General features: G+C 64.6%; 2 protein-coding genes across 5 annotated transcripts in view; one reads left to right on the forward strand and one right to left on the reverse strand.

The window, feature by feature from the left end:
- On the forward strand, positions 1 to 12,733 carry DGKQ (diacylglycerol kinase theta). The gene is given in 23 exon segments (XM_042985201.1): positions 1 to 274; positions 2,746 to 2,825; positions 3,537 to 3,636; positions 4,038 to 4,123; positions 4,215 to 4,340; positions 4,557 to 4,782; positions 4,928 to 5,028; positions 5,151 to 5,244; positions 5,247 to 5,388; positions 5,481 to 5,571; positions 5,695 to 5,749; positions 5,869 to 5,930; positions 6,321 to 6,471; positions 6,921 to 6,959; positions 7,590 to 7,705; positions 9,286 to 9,437; positions 9,681 to 9,829; positions 9,928 to 10,106; positions 10,478 to 10,578; positions 10,752 to 10,898; positions 10,990 to 11,101; positions 11,179 to 11,331; positions 11,565 to 12,733. Coding segments are annotated over 23 exon segments (2,838 nt in total). The 3' UTR covers positions 11,667 to 12,733.
- TMEM175 (transmembrane protein 175) overlaps positions 12,353 to 19,171 on the reverse strand; it is a 27,285-nt gene continuing 20,466 nt past the window's right edge. For all 4 annotated transcript variants that reach the window (XM_042985203.1, XM_042985206.1, XM_042985202.1 and 1 more), the window contains exons 9-11: positions 15,742 to 15,820; positions 15,457 to 15,592; positions 12,353 to 13,965 (exon numbers count right to left, since the gene is read on the reverse strand). In XM_042985203.1, the coding sequence (XP_042841137.1) occupies positions 13,311 to 13,965; positions 15,457 to 15,592; positions 15,742 to 15,820 (870 nt within the window). In that variant the 3' untranslated portion in view covers positions 12,353 to 13,310. The remainder of the gene's footprint in view (positions 13,966 to 15,456; positions 15,593 to 15,741; positions 15,821 to 19,171) is intronic.

A 19,171-nucleotide genomic window follows, 5' to 3' on the forward strand; every position in this document is an offset into this window, starting at 1 on the left:
ATGGCGGCGGCGGCCGAGCCCCGGGCTCGCGCCTGGCTCGGCGGCAGCTCGCCGCGCCCGGGCAGCCCGTCCTCCAGCCCGGAGCTAGGCGGCAGAGGCCGCGCGCGGCCGGGGCCGGGACCCGGGTCGGGGTCGGGCCCGGAGCGGGCGGGCGCCAGGCCCCCAGGCCCCGCCGCGACTGGCCACAGCTTCCGGAAGGTGACGCTAACCAAGCCCACCTTCTGCCACCTCTGCTCCGACTTCATCTGGGGGTTGGCCGGCTTCCTGTGCGACGGTGAGCGCCCGCGACCCCATCACAGACCCCGGTCCCCCCCCCCCCCCCCGCTCCCCCACCTCCGGGCCCAGAATGGGCTCCTCACCTCTGACCTGTGTATTCCCAGCGATAGCCTTTTCTGGACAGAGCCGCCTACCCTACGGGGCAGGATCGTGCTGGCCCCAGAACCTCTCCATGGAGGTGATAAGGACTGGCAGTTCCAGGGGCTCGGGAGTGTCAGGTGGTCGCGGCCCCTTCCCCAGGGCTGTGGGTCTCAGGAAAATTGTGCTCCCTGGGCTTCCTCACTTGGGTTGGGATTCAATGGGAGAAGAGCACTGTGGGCTACGTGGGGCAGGTGCAGTGACTGGGGGATGAGGCCAGTTCACCCCGAGCAGGTGGGGCTGCTCTGGGCTCCTCACTGCCATCAGCTGGGGCAGCAGGGGCAGCAGTGTGGACGGGCAGGGCTGATCTGGGCCACTGGCTCCCGTGCCTCAGTGCTGGGCCTTTCTTGCCCTGCATACACACTGCTGCCCACAGGGGCCAAGTGCAGCATGCCCCAACAGGACTCCCACCTAGCTGCCAAGCTGGCTGGCTGGGCGAGGAGGCCCTCCCTCCTCTGACTCTCGGGCAGCAAGGGTGCACGCTTCCAGGGTCTGTTCCCTTGGGTCCTGCTCCCCGCAGCAGGGCAGGTGGGCGGGCCCTGAGGACCACAGCTGCCCAGGGGTGTGGAGAGTGGCAGGTGGAGAGCCTTTGCTCCGCTCAGGAAGACAGGCTTCTGGGGCTTCTGGCTCTGGGGACAGGGGGACCACTTAAGGTTTACAGAGAAGGCTCGACCAGGTGGAGGCGGCTGGGCCTTCTGCCAAAGAAAATGGCATGTTTGTCCTGATCCCCCAGTGCTGCACCAGGTGGCCTGGCCAGCTGGCATGGGGGGAGTCACCGCTGGTTTCTCTCATATCAGAGACATTTAGCGCCCTACCTTCTCCCACGCCAGAGACTCGCTGAGGTGGGAGACCTGCATGTGCAGCTGAGTCAGCTCCAGGTCTGAGGCTAGACCCAGGGTCCCCCTCATGGCTGTGGCCTCTCATAAGTGGGGCCCTGGGAACAAGGGGTGAAGCAGCTCGGGGAAGGAAGCGGGGCTTGGGGACGATGTGAAGCCTTCACTGGGCAGCCGCGTGGACGTTCTCCCCGCCTCTGTGGAGAACGGGCTGGTAATTTGGGTAAGCAGAGGGACCAGATGAGGGTGTGGGAGGAAGAGCCTCCTCCCCTGCCAGGGAGCACCCAGGATGTGGGATGTGGGGTGATCAGGTGCTATCTCTGCCGGCCAGAGGAGGGGGCTGGGTGCCACTTGCCCAGCCCAGGACAGAGCTGGTCTGCGCGCCCCGGAGGGGAAGCCAGCTGGAGTGCTCACCCCGCCTCTGCCTCCCCACTCCTCTCTGACCCCAGCCTGCTGTGGCTTTTCTGAAGCCAGGACTGAGGGCTGCCCTTGCTGGCCCGTGGGGGGCCTTGTCTGCGTCCTTCTGGGGATTGGGGGGGACGGGTTGTCTCATGGCCCCTGTGGTCACACTTTTCACTAAAGGTGGTGTTGGGGAGTCCCTCTGCCACCTGCTCACTTCCCAGCCCCCAACAACCTTGTCCATCCTGTCCTAGCCCAGGGGGCCCAGCCCCGCCCCACCCCCTCACCGCTGCATGCGTGCCAGAGGCCCCTTTCTCTTGCACTGCCCCCTCACCCTGTCCATCTCCGGGCCTTAGTCTGGCTGGGCTCTCTGGGCCTCCTGTCTCAGTGGCCTCCGCGGCCTCCCCAGGATGGGTGGCCCTCGGGGGCACAGCACAGGTCTGAGCACTCACTGCCTTTGGAGCCTCTGGGCAGGGGCAAGGGCAGCTGTGGCTCGGCAGGTCGCCCGCCTGCCTCGGGCTCCTGGCCCGTCACAGGGCTAGCTCTGGTCTCAGCAGACACATGACGGGTGGGAGGGGGAGTTAGGGATATTTAGAGTTGGGGGTGGGGGAAGGATGTCCTTGGTGAAGCTGGTCTGGGGGGATGTGCAGAGACGCCCGCTCGCCTGCCTGCCCCTCAGGACCCACACATTGGAAGGAGAGCTGGCCTGGTGCAAGGGGCAGGGGCCACTCTCAGGATTCTAAGACACGCCATCATCCCGGCTCTGGGCTCTCTGGGGATGAGAGATGGGGTGGGGCAGAGGGTCAGGGTGTCCATGGCGCTTCTGGGGGTGAGGCTGTTGTCATGCCCCCGAGACAGTGGAGATGGTGGGACCTGCTTGCGCCATCGTTCAGGGCTGGGCTAGAGCTGGGGCGTGGGCTGCGGTGACAGCCCGTACCGACCCCCCTTCGGCTCCGGCAGAGTGGGCCCGTTGCGGTCAGTGCACTGCCCTGGCCCTCGGTGGTTCTGCTTGCCAAGGCCTCCCTTTTGCATGCCAGGCCCTGGGGTCTCTCGATTCCCGGTGGGTCGGGGGCCGACTCACGCAGCTCTCATCCCACAGTCTGCAACTTTATGTCCCACGAGAAGTGCCTGAAGCATGTGAAGACGCCCTGTTCGAGCGTGGCGCCCAGCCTGGTCCGAGTGCGTACGAGTGTGGGCTAGCAGACTTGCGGGGAGCGGGGGTGGAGGCCTGGGGAGGCCGCGGGTGGCGGGTCCTGGGCCGGGAAGCAGTCTGGCTGGTTGGATGGGGTGGGACTGTTCCTTTGCGCTGGTTTGGGCCCCGAGGATGCTGACCGCATCCCTGTTGCGAGTCCCTCCCGGGGCACCGGCCGGGCCTCGCTTCCCGCCGGCTGTGACCCTCCGCCCTGCCCCCCACCTGAGGTCCCTGGCACCCGGCCCTGCTCCTCCTGCCTGTTGGTGGGCCTCTGTCCGCATGCACTTCATCCCAGTTGCCCCAAATATGTCATGGGGGCGGGGGAACAGGCCTGGAGGAAGCAGCCAGGGCCCAGGCTTCCTGCGCGGTACAGCTGAATCAGGCCTGGGCCGGACCAGCAGGGCTGCTCTCTGCAGACGGGGCTGCCTGACCTCGGGGCTGCTGGGAGCAGCCCACGCTTGGTCCTGCAAGGACCATGGGGGGAGCGGAGAGGTGGGCATGCTGGGCAATTCCAACAGGACCCCTGGGGGGCACCGAGGGGCTGGGGCGGATCTGGGGGGACTGCAGGGGTCAGGCAGGTGGTGTGGGTGGCCATGGGGGCTCTCTGGGACGCAGAGGTCTAGGCCTGGGGGCCTGGATTGGAGGTGAGGGTGCTGGCGGGCAGGCCCCAGGCTGAGGTGGAGCTCTGCTCCCCCTAGGTCCCTGTGGCCCACTGCTTCGGCCTGCGGGGCCTCTACAAGCGCAAGTTCTGCGCCGTGTGCCGTAAGGGCCTGGAGGCACCCGCCCTCCGCTGCGAAGGTACGGCGGAGCCTGCCTGGCTGCCCTCTGGTCTGAGCCCGTCACCAGGCTCCTGGTCTCCCCTGGGCCAGGTGGCTGGTGGAGGTGGTGGGCAGGAGGTGGGGCGGGGTCCTGGGCACTGATGGCGCTGGGGGGGAGGGGGCGGTGTTCGTGGATTCTAGAGCTGCCTGCACAGGAAGGCAGGTGCAGGGGGCCAGGCAGGGACATATGAGGAGACGCTGGTTCCAGCCGTCGGTGCGGGGGGCGGGGCGGGTACGGCCCCCGCCCAGCACATGAGGAAGCTTAAAGGAAGTGGATCCAGAGCATGTGGTCTGGATCCAGCCTTGTCAGAGATGCCCGCCAGAAGGGGGCAGGGCCCGTTGGGGAGCGGCGAGAGGCCCTTACCCCTGCCCACCCCCCAGTGTGTGAGCTGCACGTTCACCCCGACTGTGTGCCCTTCGCCTGCAGCGACTGCCGCCAGTGCCACCGGGACGGGCACCGGGACCACGTGAGTGTGCAGGGCCGGATCTCCCGAACCTGGGGGCAGGCGAGGGGCGCGAGCTGGGGGCCGGCCGAGCCACTGACGGTCCCCTCCGCAGGACACGCACCACCACCACTGGCGGGAGGGGAACCTGCCGTCGGGTGCGCGCTGCGAGGTGTGCAGGAAGACGTGCGGCTCCTCCGACGTGCTGGCGGGCGTGCGCTGCGAGTGGTGCGGTGTGCAGGTGGGGTGCGGCGGGGGTCCCGAGGGGTGCGGTGGGCGGGGCCTGCGGGGCCGGGGGCCGGGGGATGTGGGGGTGTCTCCTTTCCATCCTCGGCCGTCTGCCTCGCACTCGGTTGGGGCGGGGGGACCCGTCTGGTCCGAGGGTGGCGCTGCCCGCCCGAGTGTCCAGCGCGGCCCCCGCAGAATGGCTGAGGGCCGTCCGCGCCCCGCCCCCCAGGCCCACTCCGTCTGCTCCACCGCGCTCGCCCCCGAGTGCACGTTTGGGCGCTTGCACACCCTGGTGCTGCCCCCCGCGTGCGTGCGCCTGCTGTCCCGCAACTTCAGTAAGATGCACTGCTTCCGCATCTCTGAGAGCCCGGCCCCCGAGCCGGGTGAGGGGGACGATGGCGCGGACGGAAGCTCCCCCGCCAGCCTGGGCCGAGAGGTGCTGCCACCGGAGTCCAGTAAGTACCTCTTAGCTGCTGCCTGCCCCCCCGCCCCCCCCCCCCCCCCCTCATGCCATCACCTGTCCTGTGCCCAGCCCCGTCCTGCCCCATTGCCATCCCGTCCTGCACTCCGGGGACTCATAAGCACTTCTCTCTGGCGCAGGCAAGCAGACCCTGAAGGTCTTTGATGGGAACGATGCCCTGCAGCGAAACCACTTTCGAGTAATCACTGTCCCCCGCCTGGCCAGGAGCGAGGAGGTGCTGGTAAGAGCCCCCCCCCCCCCCCCCCCCCCAGCGGCCGCAGCAGGGCCCCTTCCCGGGAGTGCTTCAGGGCACACACCATGGCCCTGGCTCGTGTCCACATCTGGCCCCCCCCCACCCCGCAGGAGGCAGCGCTGCGGGCTTACTACGTCACCGAGGACCCTCGGGACTTTGAGCTGCAGGCGCTCCCCCAGCCTGTGCACGCCGCTGACACCGGGGCGCGGGAAGACCCTGGAGCGGTGGGGTTGCAGAGGAAGAGGGCGGCCGGGGCCCGGGGGCCCGAGAGGCCGTGCCCGAGGCCTGCATCATCCGTGCTCTGCCCCGCACCCAGGAGGTCCTGAAGATCTACCCTGCCTGGCTCAAGTGAGACCCAGGCCCGAGGCCCAGGGTCCGCCAGCGGGAGCTGGGAGGGGTGGGGGCCGTGGGACCCAGGCTCCTGAGCTTGTTCCCCGCAGGGTGGGTGTGGCCTACGTGTCCATCCGCGTGACCGCACAGAGCACCGCCCGGACTGTGGTGCTGGAGGTCCTTCCGCTGCTCGGGCGCCAGGTGCGTGCGCGCCGGTGCTCCCGGCCAGCCTGCCGGGCCGGCTGCCCCGTGTGAGTGTCCTGGGGGAATGGGCGGTCCAGGCCTGAGGCCCCCAAACTCTGCCCCCCCCCCTCCCCCCAACAGGCCGAGGGTCCTGAGAGCTTTCAGCTGGTGGAGGTGCTCATGGGTAGCAGGCAAGGTGAGTGAGCGGCCTGCCGTCGCTGTCTCCACCGACCGGCCGCTCGGGCTCCCCGAGGCCTGTTCGCAGAGGTGGGCCTGGTGCCTGGTGCTCACAGGCCCCGCCTCTCACCCTTGCAGTCCAGCGGACGGTGCTGGCGGATGAAGAGCCCCTGCTCCACCGGCTTCGTGACATCCGGCAGGTCATTGGGGGTGAATGCTGGTCCCCAAGGAGCTGCCAGGCTTTGGCGGTGGCCTCTACCTCATAGTGAGGGTCTGCCCCCAGGACACCATGTCCCTCCTGGCTGGCAGTGCCACCCCCCTGGGCCTGGTGGGTCTGTCCGCATCCTAATGTCACCTGTTCTGGAAGGTGGGGCTTAGAGCCACAGACCCTGCCCCCTTCCCCCCCCCCCCCCCCCCCGGAGTTGAGTGGCTTGTCCCAAGGGAGGAAGCCTGTGTGTTCTTCCTTTCCTTTTCTGTTTATCCTGCGGGATCTTTTCAAGGGCCCCTTTCCCGGATGAGGGGGGTGGAGGGGCTGGGTGCTGGTGCTGTCCTCTTGTGCTCCGGCTCAGCGTCCCGCCCCCTTCCTGCAGACGTCCCTACGGCAGATGAACCAGATGCGGTTCTACGTGGCTGAGAGCAGAGCTGTGGCCCCGCACGTCTGCCTGTTTGTTGGTGGCCTGCCTCCTGGCCTGTCTGCCCAGGAGTATGGCAGCCTACTGGACGAGGCTGTAGCCACCAAAGGTGTGACTGCCCGGCCTGACCTGGGGCTACTGGTTGCTGGCAACCAGGGGTTCAGAGAGCAGGCCGTGGGGGCTGCTATGCCCCCCCCCCCCCCCGCCACTTGCTGTCTGAGCGTTCGCAGAGCTGATTCCCATTCTGTGGGCCTCGGGTCTCACCTCGAGGGCCCAGACTGCTTACCTCTGCCAAGGGGTTTCTGAGACTCCTGAGCTCCAGCCTCTGCCTTTTCTGCCCTTGGCTCTGACTGGGGGAGGGACTCACTGGGAACCTGCCTGCAAGCGAAGTGGCAGCAGCATTGGCCTGAGGGGCAGGGTGGGACTGCCTGGGGTGGCCGTGCTGAGGTGGCAGTGCCCGGGGGGGGGGGGGGGGGGGGCGGCAGATGCTCCCCGGAGGGGGGGCCGGATGCACCCCGGGGGGCAGGGCGCTCCCCTGATGACAGCCTGTCTTTGCAGCTGGACTGGTGTCTGTGAGCCACGTCTACTCCTCCCAAGGTGAGCCGCCTCCGTGAGCCGTGGCCAGACTTGGCCAAAGGTCATTCCCTAGAGTTAGATGGAAAGGCCTGTCCTCGTTTTTGTGTTTCACTTTGTTTAGAACCTGACCTTTTTCTTGGGGAACCATGGGCAAGGGAAACGTGTTTTTTTTTTTTTTTTTTCTCTGCCTCAGGGCTGTAACACTTTAGCTAAAACGTGACTGAGGTGCAGTGGACGTATTCTCCAAAACCTGTTCTGCCCTTCGGTTTGCACCTTCTTTTATGGAAACTTCAAATCTACCCAAAAGTGGGAGGAATCATTACCACGAGCCCCATGTCCCTTCTGTGTGTCCTCAGTAGTATCATTGTTCTCCATTCTTGCGGGTGCCCCCCCCCCCCCCGCCCCAAACCACAGGTCTCAGCAAGCTCAGTGGGCCAGGAATCAGAGTGTCCCCAGCCACTCCATCCCACCTCCTGGTGGCCTTACCTGCACCCACCTACTCCGTCCTGTCTCTGAGCCTCGTCGTCTTTAAGGGCTCCACAGAAAGGTGGTCCTGGTCACGTGGATGCCATCAGATGGCACAGCCAGGGTCCCTTCCGGCTGTGGGATAAGGTGAGGCTCTGGCCTGAGCTTACAGTGCACCTGCTACAGGTGCAGTGGTGCTGGACGTGACCTGCTTTGCAGAGGCGGAGCGACTGTACATGTTGGTCAGGGACACGGCTGTGCATGGCCGGCCGCTCACTGCCCTGGTGCTTCCAGATGTGTTGGTGAGTGGGTGCTCTGGGGGGACACCTGGGGAGGCGTGGCTCCCACCACCGGTTTGTCCATCGTGCAGGGTGGTGGCCAAAGTCACACCAAGGGAGGAGCCTGAGGTCCAAGGGTGAGAGGCCTGCGTGAGGACCACAGGACGCAGCACCTGCCCCGTGGCGGCTGCCTCCCAAAGGCTGTGTGTGTGCAGACACCCTGCCAGGCCCTTGCCTTCTGTGGGGTCACTGGGCCCTGGCCCCATACCCCCAGCTTGGGAGGCCCGGGGACCCCTGCCATCACCCTGGGCCACCTCCGGCCAGTGGGTGGGGCTCCCTGACTTTGGAGGCTGTGTCCAGAAGAGCGAGCTAGGGGTGAGTGCAGGGCCGGGGTGGGCATCACGCAGGGCAGGGCAGGGTGAGGGGCCGGAGCCCCAGGTCCCGCCCTACGCTCTGTGCCTTTGCAATACCCTCTGGTCCACAGCCCTGCTGGTCCCCAGGATCCCACCAGAGGTTTGTGGCTGCTCTGTCCCTGAGCCCTAACTCCTGACCCCTGACCCGGTGAAGCAGAATTAGGGCAGAGTGACTTCAGTGTCTGTGACCGGGTGGGTGACTGGTCCTGGCTGCCCTCTCCTACCCTGAGCTGGGTCGGGACCCGGTGCTGTCCCACTGTCCTGACGAGGGTGCAGCGTGTGCAGGTCAGGGTCTCTGACAGCTGTCAGCCAGGCGGGAAGTGCCGACACACCTTCTGTCTCCCGGCAGCTGCCTGCTTTGGGGTGAGCGGGTGAGGGGTGACCGAGCAGCTCTGCCCTGTGGGTCACTCCAAGTGTGTCCTGGCCTTCAGCCATGGCCAATCCTGTGCCTGTTACCCAGGACCTCCCACGGTGGGGACCCCAGACCCACTGCAGGGACCCCAGTGCCCTCACCATCCTCGCCACTGTCGGGACCCTAGCCCTTCATCCTCCCCGTCGTGGGGACCCTAGCCCCCCATATTCCCCATTGTGGGGGCCTCAGCCCCCCTATCCTCCCCATCACGGGGACCTCAGCTCCCCACCACTGTCTCCGGACACTGTATTTTGAGGGTGGTGTGTTGGGAGGCGGACTCCCCACACTGGGAGGCACGGGGCCACTCTGTGAACCCGGCTGCTGTTCTTGGCTGCCGTGTGGGTCGGTGGGGGCCCTGGGAGCCGCATTCCTCCTGGGGTGTGCGCCTCATGGCTCCAGGAGGGGCAGATAGAGTCCCACGTGGGGGTCCAGCCTGGGCTTCTGGGCTACGTGGATCAGGCAGCGGGCGTGGTCTGGGGACAAGTGTCACGGTTGGTGTGGCACCGCCTTTGTGCTCAGAGCTGCAGGCTGGCGGGCCTCATCTCTGTTCTGCTGGCCAGCGACCATGGGTGCCTCTGCCGCACGGGGTGCCCTGAGCAGTCAGCGGCAAGGTGGGAGTGGCCGTGTGGCCCCCTGGACCCCTGTGCGCCTTCCTTGGGAGGGGGCTGGCCCCAGATTGGAGGACTGTCACTGCCCGGACGGTGCCATGGGGGCCACCAGGCACTGCCTTCGTGGGGTGGCCTTGGGAACCTGCCCTAACCCAGCGCCCCATCTGTCAGCACACGAACCTGCCCCCAGACTGCTGCCCCCTCCTCGTGTTTGTGAACCCCAAGAGTGGAGGCCTCAAGGGCCGCGACCTGCTCTGCAGTTTCCGGAAGCTGCTGAACCCTCACCAGGTCTTTGAGCTGACCAATGGGGGGCCTCTTCCTGGGTGAGTCTAGTGGTCCCCCGCTGCGCTGCTCAGTCTGGCAAGCTCCGGGAGGGGTGCCTGCACACACCCGTTGAGAGGCCAAAGGGAACAGGTTGGGGTTCCGTGTCAGAACCCTCAAGGCCATCGTGTGTGGGGGATGAACTGCAGCCCCCTTCTGCCCCAGGGTCACCACTTCCTGCTCCCACCAGCTGTGCACCTGCGTAGGAACGGCTGCAAGAGCACTTCTTGTTTCCCTGTTGCCAGGTTCCACGTGTTCTCCCAGGTGCCCTGCTTCCGGGTGCTGGTATGCGGTGGGGATGGCACTGTGGGTTGGGTGCTCGCTGCCCTGGAGGAGACGCGGCGCCACCTGGCCTGCCCAGAGCCTTCTGTGGCCATCCTGCCGCTGGGCACAGGTGGGCTCAGCCAGCACATCCCATGCTTCGGTCAAGGCCCGGGGGTGGTGGTGGGTAGGTGGGTGTGGAGAGTCAGTCTTCTCTTGCCTGTGTCCCAGGGAATGACCTTGGCCGGGTCCTCCGCTGGGGAGCGGGCTACAGTGGGGAGGACCCGTTCTCCGTGTTGGTGTCGGTGGACGAAGCTGACGCCGTGCTTATGGACCGCTGGACCATCCTGCTGGATGCTCAGGAGGCTGGAGGTGCAGAGGACAGCACGGCAGATGTGGAGCCTCCCAAGGTATCCGTGCGCTCTGGTGAGAGTGTGGCATCCGCCGGGCCCCCTGCAGGCTGGGGGGTTCACGCCCGTCCCTGCCACCACCTGGGGTAGGTGCGAGTGCCATCCCGGTTACCGGGAAAGCTGAGGCCCTGTCAGAGCGGTGACTTGTTGGGGACATCCCAGGCCAGCCGTGATCCTCGTGGGCACCACGTGCCACGCCTACCTCCCCCTAGGTGCTGGTGGTCACCGGGCAGGGCAGTCACTGGACAGAGGCAGCCCTAGCAACAGGGACAGAGTTGGGTTGGAGACGAGGAGGCTGGACCCAGCTGGGGGAAGGTGGAGAGCAGCCAGTGGGGGCTGACCAGGGCCACGCGAGACCGTCTTGTCCCCAGATTGTGCAGATGAGTAACTACTGCGGCATTGGCATCGACGCAGAGCTAAGCCTGGACTTCCACCACGCGCGGGAGGAGGAGCCTGGCAAGTTCACCAGCAGGTGCTGGAGGGGCCAGGAGGGGGGCTGGGACTGCTCTGGGCCGCCCCCCCCCCCCCCCGGCGACGGCACCCTTCCTGGGGTTGGCCGGCGGGAACTGGCGGGTAGGGGCCGGAACCTGGGGGCCGTTTTGGGCAGGGCGAGGGCGCGGCCTTGACAGGGGCGCACCCCTGCAGGCTCCACAACAAGGGCGTGTACGTGCGGGTCGGGCTGCAGAAGATCAGCCACTCACGCGGCTTGCACCGGGAGATTCGGCTCCAGGTGGAGCAGCGGGAGGTGGAACTGCCCAGCATCGAGGGTCTCATCTTCATCAACATCCCCAGGTGCCAGTGGCTGGGGCTCTGGCCGCAGGTGGGGCTCCAGGCCCTCGTGCGGCCTCGCCCCTCTTACCCGTGCGCCCTTCCCTCGGTGCAGCTGGGGCTCGGGGGCCGATCTGTGGGGCTCGGAGAGCGACTCGAGGTTCGAGAAGCCGCGCATGGATGACGGGCTGCTGGAGGTGGTGGGGGTGACGGGCGTCATGCACATGGTGAGTGCGGGCAGGCCGGGTGGGCCCCGGTGTGGCCCCTCGGGCCGCTGAGCCCAGCCGGCCCTCTACGCTCCCAGGGCCAGGTCCAGGGCGGGCTGCGCTCGGGCATCCGCATCGCCCAGGGCTCCTACTTCCGCGTGACTCTCCTGAAGGCCACGCCCGTGCAGGTAGACGGCGAGCCCTGGATCCAGGCTCCCGGGCACATGATCATCTCAGCTGCGGGGCCGAAGGTAGGGACCGGGGTGGGCCGGGCGGGGCCTGAGCAGGCGGGGCGGCGGGTGTGGTGCTGGAAGGCCGTGGCCAGCCGAGTGCCCGCTGCGGCGGCCAGTTGTCCCGGAACGCCACACCGGGAGGCCTGCACGCTGAGGCCCCCTGGGCTCAACAGACCGAAGCTGCCGGGAAGCGGGCCGAGATAGCGCCTGCAGGATCACCCAGCCCTTTGTCCTGACTGGTCCCGGGACAGGTCCACATGCTCAGGAAGACCAAGCAGAAACCCAGGAAGACTGGGACCCCCAAGGATGCCCGAGCAGATGGGGTGCCTGTCCCCGAAGGGGACCCCAAGTAGCAGAGAGCCCTGGAACGGTCTGTGTATCCAGCAGCAGCAGCAGCAGCCGCCAGCCAGCCAGCCACGGATGGACTTGCCCATAGCTCTGACCGTGGGGTGTCTCCCCCTCATCCCTGTGACTCGTGGAAGCTGCTGGGTGGGTGGCAGGTGTTTCCTCCCCTGGCCTCTGGTCCAGTGACAGGGCGGGTGTGGGGCTTTGGCTGGCCAACGCTCTCGCCTCTTGGGGTCCAGGCCACCATCACCATCCTGGGCAGCACAGGCACTTCTCCCTCTGCATTCACTGCCGCCCCCCCGCCCCGAGCCTGTTGAGGTGGGCAGCACTGAATCTCAAGCCATCTCCCTGGATGCTCCTATAGGACAGCCAGCTCTGTGGGCCCTGGGTGCACCTGGTACAGACCTGGGACGCCCTGGCCATTGAGGGCTGGGCAGGGGCACCTGCTAGGTCTTGGGGAAGGTGCCTTGTCTCCTGGCCCCATCACTGTATGACTGCTTGGGCTGCACCTCCGGAGAGGGCCCTGAGACCAGATGGGCTTGGCCAACAGCCTGAAGATGGTGTGGTGCCCAGGAAGCAGCAGAGCAGGGGAGCTGGCCCCTCACAGGGGTGGGGCAGAACGTGCCTGCAAGGGACCGGAAACACACCCAGGCAGGCCGGGGCCGGGAGACCCAGAGGAAGTTTACAAAGCATGAAGAGGGAAGAGCCAGCTTTAATCACCTGTTTGTCAACAATCAGTCCCAGTACCTGTTCAGCTGACTGGGCTCGTGGGTCCCCTTGCTGCTGCTCGTGGCGGCAGAGACGTGGCAGGAGGGGCGTGGGGCAGGCCTGCCGGGCAGACCACTGCGGCGTTCTTCCACCAAGCAGAGTTCAGACGGCCCGTGGAGTCCAGCCTCTGGCCCCAGGAGGAGTGTCTCCTGAGTCCTCCGGGAAGGCCCATGAACCCCCTGTCCCTCTTGTCCTGGCTCGGCCCTGCCAGCCACGTCCCCCAAGCTTCTGCCAAAACTGCACAAATGCACTGTAGTGGCCGTTTGTAGCAGAACATTCGTGTCATGTGCCTCTAGCACACAGCCGTGTGTTGTGTCCCTGTTGGTGTAATTATTTTGCTTTGCGGGCCTTGGTGTTGGTTTTGGTCTGTGGCTGTATGTGGTGGTCAGGGTGAGTCTGTCCTTCTGTATTTAAGTGCGTCTGTGTGCCCAAATGGGGCAGTGTGGGCCTGGCACCAAGGGCCTGTGTGTACCTGTCACTACCTGAATGTAATCATAATTTATACCCAGGATAAATACAGTCTGGGCGTTGCCGACCTGCTCCTGTGTTCTCTGTGCCTAGTGACCAGGGTGGGTTGCCCAGCAGCTGCCAGGGAGCTCTGCCTGCAGGAGGGTGGCCAAGGTGGGGACCCACGCCCCCTCCAGGGCTGAGGCTGTGGTCCCCCAGCTGCCCCTGGAGCCACCCGACTACCAGCGTCCGTGTGGGTCGGCTCGACGGAGAACGCGGGCCTAGGACCGAAATGGGCACAGGCGCGCACAATACAGAGCGAACTTGCTGCCAGACTCTGCAAAGTGGAAAACCTCCCGAGGGCGCCAGAAGAGAACAATGAAAATAAAGCCCCAGTGGGCCGGATGCAGGCTGGGGCAGGGAGGACGTGGAACTTACTAGGGAGACGGGAGGAGCGGGGACCGCACGTCGTCCTGGCCCCCTGGTGCCGGCAGGGGGAGGCCCCGCAGGGCCCGCAGCAGGGCCAGGGCCAGGCGCACGAGGAGACGCAGCAGCAGGAAGCCGAAAGGCACGGCGATCTGTGTGAGGTGGAAGATGGCTGTGCTGAACCTGCTGAGGAAGCAGGTGGAGGCGAAGGCCAGCAGGCTGGCACAGGGGTACAGCGCGAGCTTGGCGAACATGAACGCGTGCTCCCGGCCCCCGAACCGTGCCGAGGGCTGCAGCGTCTCCTCCTCGTGCAGCAAGGCCGTGGTCCAGATGGCAAACTGGAAGATGCTGGCGAAGAAGATGATGGCGCAGCTGACGCGCACGCTCTCGAGCTCGTCGTGGGGCTGCTGGGCGAAGGCCGAGGTCTGCTGGTAGGCCAGCGGGAGGCCGCCCACAAAGGCCAGCGACAGCGTGTTGAGCAGCCCCATGGACTGCGTGGCTTTGCGGATGTGCAGGAAGAGCGAGTGGTGGGCGAACCAGAGCAGGCCCACCGTGGCGAAGGAGCCAAAATACGCCAGGAAATGTGGCCCGTACACGCTCAGTGCCGCCACCAGGCTGCCGTGGAACTTCTCCTTCACGTCCTTGGAGTCCGGGATGTTGTCCTCGCTGAGGATGGTCAACACACAGCATTTATAACAGCCTCGACGCAGGGCGTCAGGTCCGGGCTACAGCCCCCACCCCATCCCGAGCCCCGTCGGGCGGGCTATACCTAGCTCCCAGGCACACTTGAATTTCACATAAAGGGCACAGACAGCTTTTGTTGTATCCTACATGCACACTTAGTATACTAAGCAATTACACGTTCATCTGAAGTTCAAATTTAACTCCAGCCTGCACTTTGCTGACAGCCCCGGGTTGGTGAGCAGCCCTGGTCCCAAGCCTACAGCCCCCCTGGCCTCCACAGGTGGGTGCTCGTGAGGTCTGTCCATTCTCCTGTGGCTGTCCAATCAACTCGGGCAGCAGTCCCGCAGATCTGAGGGGGGGGGCAGTTAGCCTCTATGGTTCTCAGATCTGGGCTGCACTTTATTGTAAGGAATAACTGCAAGGCATCTCTCAGGATTCTCCCTTCCACGGATGTCCCCAGTTGCACAGCCCAGAGAACCTGCCGCCCTCACAGTGGGAAGCTACAAGTGTGTTTGGGGGTTTGGAGGGAGCTGCAAGGATCTGCAGGTAGGGGCAAGAGACAGAGCCAGGGGTACTGCCCCAGGTCCTTGGGACGGTGGCTTTGAGTGGAGGAAGGAACACAGCCCCCTGGGCCCCCAGCCTCAGCTGGCCCGTGCCGCCACTCAGCAAGGGAACTGGGGCTAGCATGGCCCTGGCCACAGGGCAGGAGCAAAGCCACATCATTCTGGAACCTGAGGTCTAGGCCTCGGAGATTGATTACCAGTGAACACTTGCTCCCAATTTCTAAAAAATTCACAAGTTACAGTAGGAGAAAGCTGTCAAGAGAGGATGAGGAAAGTGAAGAGTTTACCAGATACAAAATGTAAAATCACAGTGTTGTAACACGTCCAACAAAAGAAGGATGTATTGAAATAAGGCCAAAGAAACAAAAGGGTCTAAAAAAGAATGAAAAATTTCCGGGGGCGGGGGGGGGGGGAGCAGACAAAACACAAAAATGCAGGAACAAAAATTCGAACTTTGACAGAATGAAGAGGCAGATCAGGTGGAGCACAGTGAAGGGAAAAATGAGAACAGAGGGTGCGGGAGGAGCAGCCCCGGGGGTGGGGACAAGGGACAGGGGTGGGGGGAGGACTGGCATGGGGGATGGGGGATGGCAGGGGAAGGGGCGGTTGGCCTGGGGGTGAAGCCTAAAGGGGGAGGAGAGAATGGAGGTGGGGGAAGCCCGCCTGCCCCCAATCTGCCCAGCTTGGGGAAGGGAGAAGTGACCCTGCGTGTGGCCCTGGTGCCCCCTGCCTCCACCTGTGCTCTCCCATGGAGACCCTGAATTCTGGAGGGGGCTCCGGCCAGGGTAGGACTCGTTCCACAGGGAGGGTGGCAGCGGGAGGCCGCAGCACCCGCCTGCGTAGGGCTGGATGAAGAGAGACCCTCTAGACAGGCATGCCACGGACCCCTTCCTCAGGCCTGGGTCCTTACCAGATGTCCAGGATGAGGAGTGTGGCCACGATGGCATAGACCCCGTCGCTGAAGGCCTCCACCCGCTCCTTGCTGAGAGGCTCGTGCAGGTCAAATGTGAAGAACTCCACACTGTGAGCTGGGGGCTCTTGGGGGCCTGTGGATGTGCCAGGAGGGAGGAGCTGGCCAGGGGAGGGGACTCTGCAGGGACGCCTGGCCGTCACGGGCGCCTGGGCCCTTCCCACGCTCCACAGGCCTTGGGGAGCAGTGCCGAGGCCCCACACACCAGCCTGCCCGCACACCTACCCACAAGCCTGCCCTTGCACCAGCTGCAGGCCTTGCTGACGTAGGGGAGGAAGATGACCGTCGCCATCAGCAGGTACGACTGTATGAGACACAGACATGTCAGGAGGTGACGCTGCACCAGAAATCCCACCCAGGAGCCACCCGCTCCAAAGGGATGGCAGCACCCGCAACCTAAGAAACAGGTGAATTATACCTCATCAGGCTGAAAGCCGTGCGTGCATCCAAGAGCACTTCTCACACAACGGGAGAGCACACGGCAGCCCGCGTGGCAGAGGAGGACCTGGCGCCCAGCGCAGGTGGAAACTCCCCACCTCCACGGCACAGAGACGAGCACCCAAGGAAAAGGGCTGGAGCAGACATTTCTCCAAAGAAGACGCCGTGGCCGACCCATGAACGGAAAGGTGCTCGGCGTCACCGGGCCTCAGGGAAAGGCAGAGCGGAACCAGGAGACCCCACGCCACACCCCGGGGGAAGACGGCCCTCAGAAAAGCGGGTCCACGGGCCTTGGCGAGGGTGTGGGGAAACTGGGAGCCCGCGCTCTGTCGGTGGGACGTAAACTGGTGCCGCCGCTTCAAAAACAATGTGGCGGGTCCCCCAAAAATCAAACAGGGAGCCCCTGTGATCCGGTAAGCCCACGCCCGCCTCTCCCTGCGACCCAGTAAGCCCACGCCCGCCTCCCCCTGCCATCCAGCAAGCCCATGTCTGGCCCGGGTGTGAGCCCAGAAGAACTGAGAGCAGGGTCTCCAAGAGGTGCGTGCACCCCACGTTCACACTAGCACTGTTCACATCAGCTAAGACGAGCAAGAACCCGGAGTCCGTCGACAGATGCGCGGGTGAGAAAACGTGGTCCACCCGACGAGAGGAAGTCCTGACACTTGGGGCGACGTGAACCAACCTTGAAAACGTTATGTTGAACGAAAGAAGCCAGACATAAAAGCCTCGTGTTTTATGATTCCATTTACATGAATTACCCAGCACAGGCAGATCCATAGAGAGAGACGGAAAGTCGACTGGTGGCTTCCAAGCAGCAGGGGGGGGGGGGGGGGGGGGGGGTGTGAGAGAACATTCCAGAAGGAGGTGGAGGTGGCGGCTGCACGCGATGTGCACTCCATCATTGCCGCTGGATGGTGTTTAAAGGACACAGTGGCGTGGGCTTCACTGCACACACACCCAGTAATTTGAACAAGAAAGGCTGTAGGGCCACGCGGCGTGTTCCGGGCTCTGGCAGCACGAGCCCTCAAGGCTGGGGCAGACTGGCAGGTCCCACGAGGGCTCTGCTCACCCTGCGGCTGTGGTACCCACACAGCCGACACCCCCGCAGTGAGGCGCCTCCTCCTGCCACCGCTGCCCCATTCCAGGCCTGCGCTCAAGGGGGGGCTCCCACCCCTTCTGTCCTGCAAGCCAAGTACTTCAGGGTCACCTGACGTGGGGAGTACAATCAGGGAGACAGTGGCACACTGCAGACAGATGACGAAGGCCAGCATCACAGATCTGTTTATAGCCCCGACCACATCGCTCAGCAGACACACTGAGGGACGGGCCTCCCCGGTGTGAAGCAGGTGGGAGGAGGCCGATCGGTGGGCAGGCCCTGCAGGATCGGCGGGAGGGAGCCACAGGGGAGGGGGAATCCCAATCTGGGCGGGGAGGGGACAGAGAAATGACACAAGTGGCTTCTACTAGATGCTGGCATGAGAGGCCCAATGCAGAGGCCCCAGAACGTCACCGCTGCAGGAAGGTAGCCACACCGGGATGGCCCGGGCCAGGGTGGTCAGAAGGGCTGGATCTAGAAGGTGAACCCAGCACAGCATCTGGCTGAGGGAGGGGGTGGCAAGGATGTCTAGGAGGATGGAGACCACGGGCTTCCTGGGGGGCAGGAAGCTTGCATGTGTTGTGTCACAGGTGGTGGTGGGCAATGGGGCTCCAGGTGAGGAGGTGAGAGGGCAAAGGATCAGAGCCACACGGCAGGGGGAGAGGGAAGAAGGCGACAAGAGGAAGGCTGATGGGCAGGTGGGTGGGGCGGACTGACAGCAGACTGTTCCGTCACAGAGCGCCACGGCCTGAGCCTACCCTCGGAGGCCACTGGACCCGCTGGTCACTTGGGCCCCCCCAGCCCTCCATTTCCTGTTTGGTGGCTGAGGTGCCCCTCCCCCACTGTCATCATGGCATCAGGGCAAGGTCACTGTCTAGGCTCCTCATGGACCCAACGGACACTGCCCACTCAGCCCAGGCTCCTGGTCCAGGCCCTGGCAGTGGGCATGGCCTGCCCTGGTCCTCAGCTCTGCTCGTCCCGACTGCCCATACCACACCCCAGCTGTCCCTCCACGCTCCATGCAACGACCTCCACCATCCTCAGCCCCTGACTTTGTCCAACCAACACCCGCTGTCGGCCACCATGAATGCGCAGCCGGGAGAGGCTGCCCCCCAGGATGTGTACGCGGCCTCGGGCCAGCTGCCCCTTACTCCTGTCCAGTGCGTCCCCCTTGCTGGCCCTGCCCTGCCCACCAGGAGCCACCCCACTGCAGGCCACAGCCAAGAACGCCCTGCCTGACTCCACGCACCCCTCCCACCAGCACCCCCTTCAATTTAAACACGCTCAAGACTAAAGAGACCAAGCAGAAGCCTGAGGCCTGCCCTCACCCCCCACACCTGCCTGCCTGCTTGCACACTGGCGTACCCCTCCCCCACCCTGCCTGCCTGGACCTGACCTCAGGGCGCCTGGGACGCTTAGCCCCCAGCCCCCAGCACGCAGACAATGCTCTGCAGTGGCCCTTGCCCGCCTATTTGTTTCAAACTTGGAATTCTCTTGAAATGTGCACTAGACATCTAGAACATCAACCATTTCTTCATATTTACGACGCTCTGGTTCTGAAACCTCGCCGTTCTTCACGAGCGCTCGGGTAAAGGCGGGAACCGTGCACAAGCTTCCACCATCAACTCTGAAACAGCTGCTTGTCAGTATTTCCCTCAATTTCTGGAAGACGAAGCATTGCTAGAACAATATTCCTATTAAGTTGGCTGATGGCTACGGGCATCGGGGGCTCAGCTGGTTGAGTGGTCGACTCTTGACCTTGCAGTTCGTGGGACGGAGCCCGCGTTGGGCTCTGCACTGACAGCACGGAGCCTGCTTGGGACTCTCTCTCTCTCAAAATAAACATTAAAGAAAAAATTAGCCGAGGGGCACCTGGGTGGCTCAGTCGGTTGAGCATCTGACTTCTGCTCAGGTCATGATCTCACGATGCGTGGGTTTGAGCCCCACGTCGGGCTCTGTGCTGACAGCTCAACGCCTGGAGCCTGCTTCGGATTCTGTGTCTCCCTCTCTCTGGCCCTCCCCTGCTCACACTCCGTCTCTCTCTCTCAAAATAAATAAACATTAAAAAAAATTAGCTGGGGCACCTGGGTGGCTCAGTCGGTTAGGCATCCGGCTCCGGCT

Source organism: Panthera tigris, chromosome B1 (assembly GCF_018350195.1).
Source record: "Panthera tigris isolate Pti1 chromosome B1, P.tigris_Pti1_mat1.1, whole genome shotgun sequence".
Classification (NCBI taxonomy): Eukaryota; Metazoa; Chordata; class Mammalia; order Carnivora; family Felidae; genus Panthera; species Panthera tigris.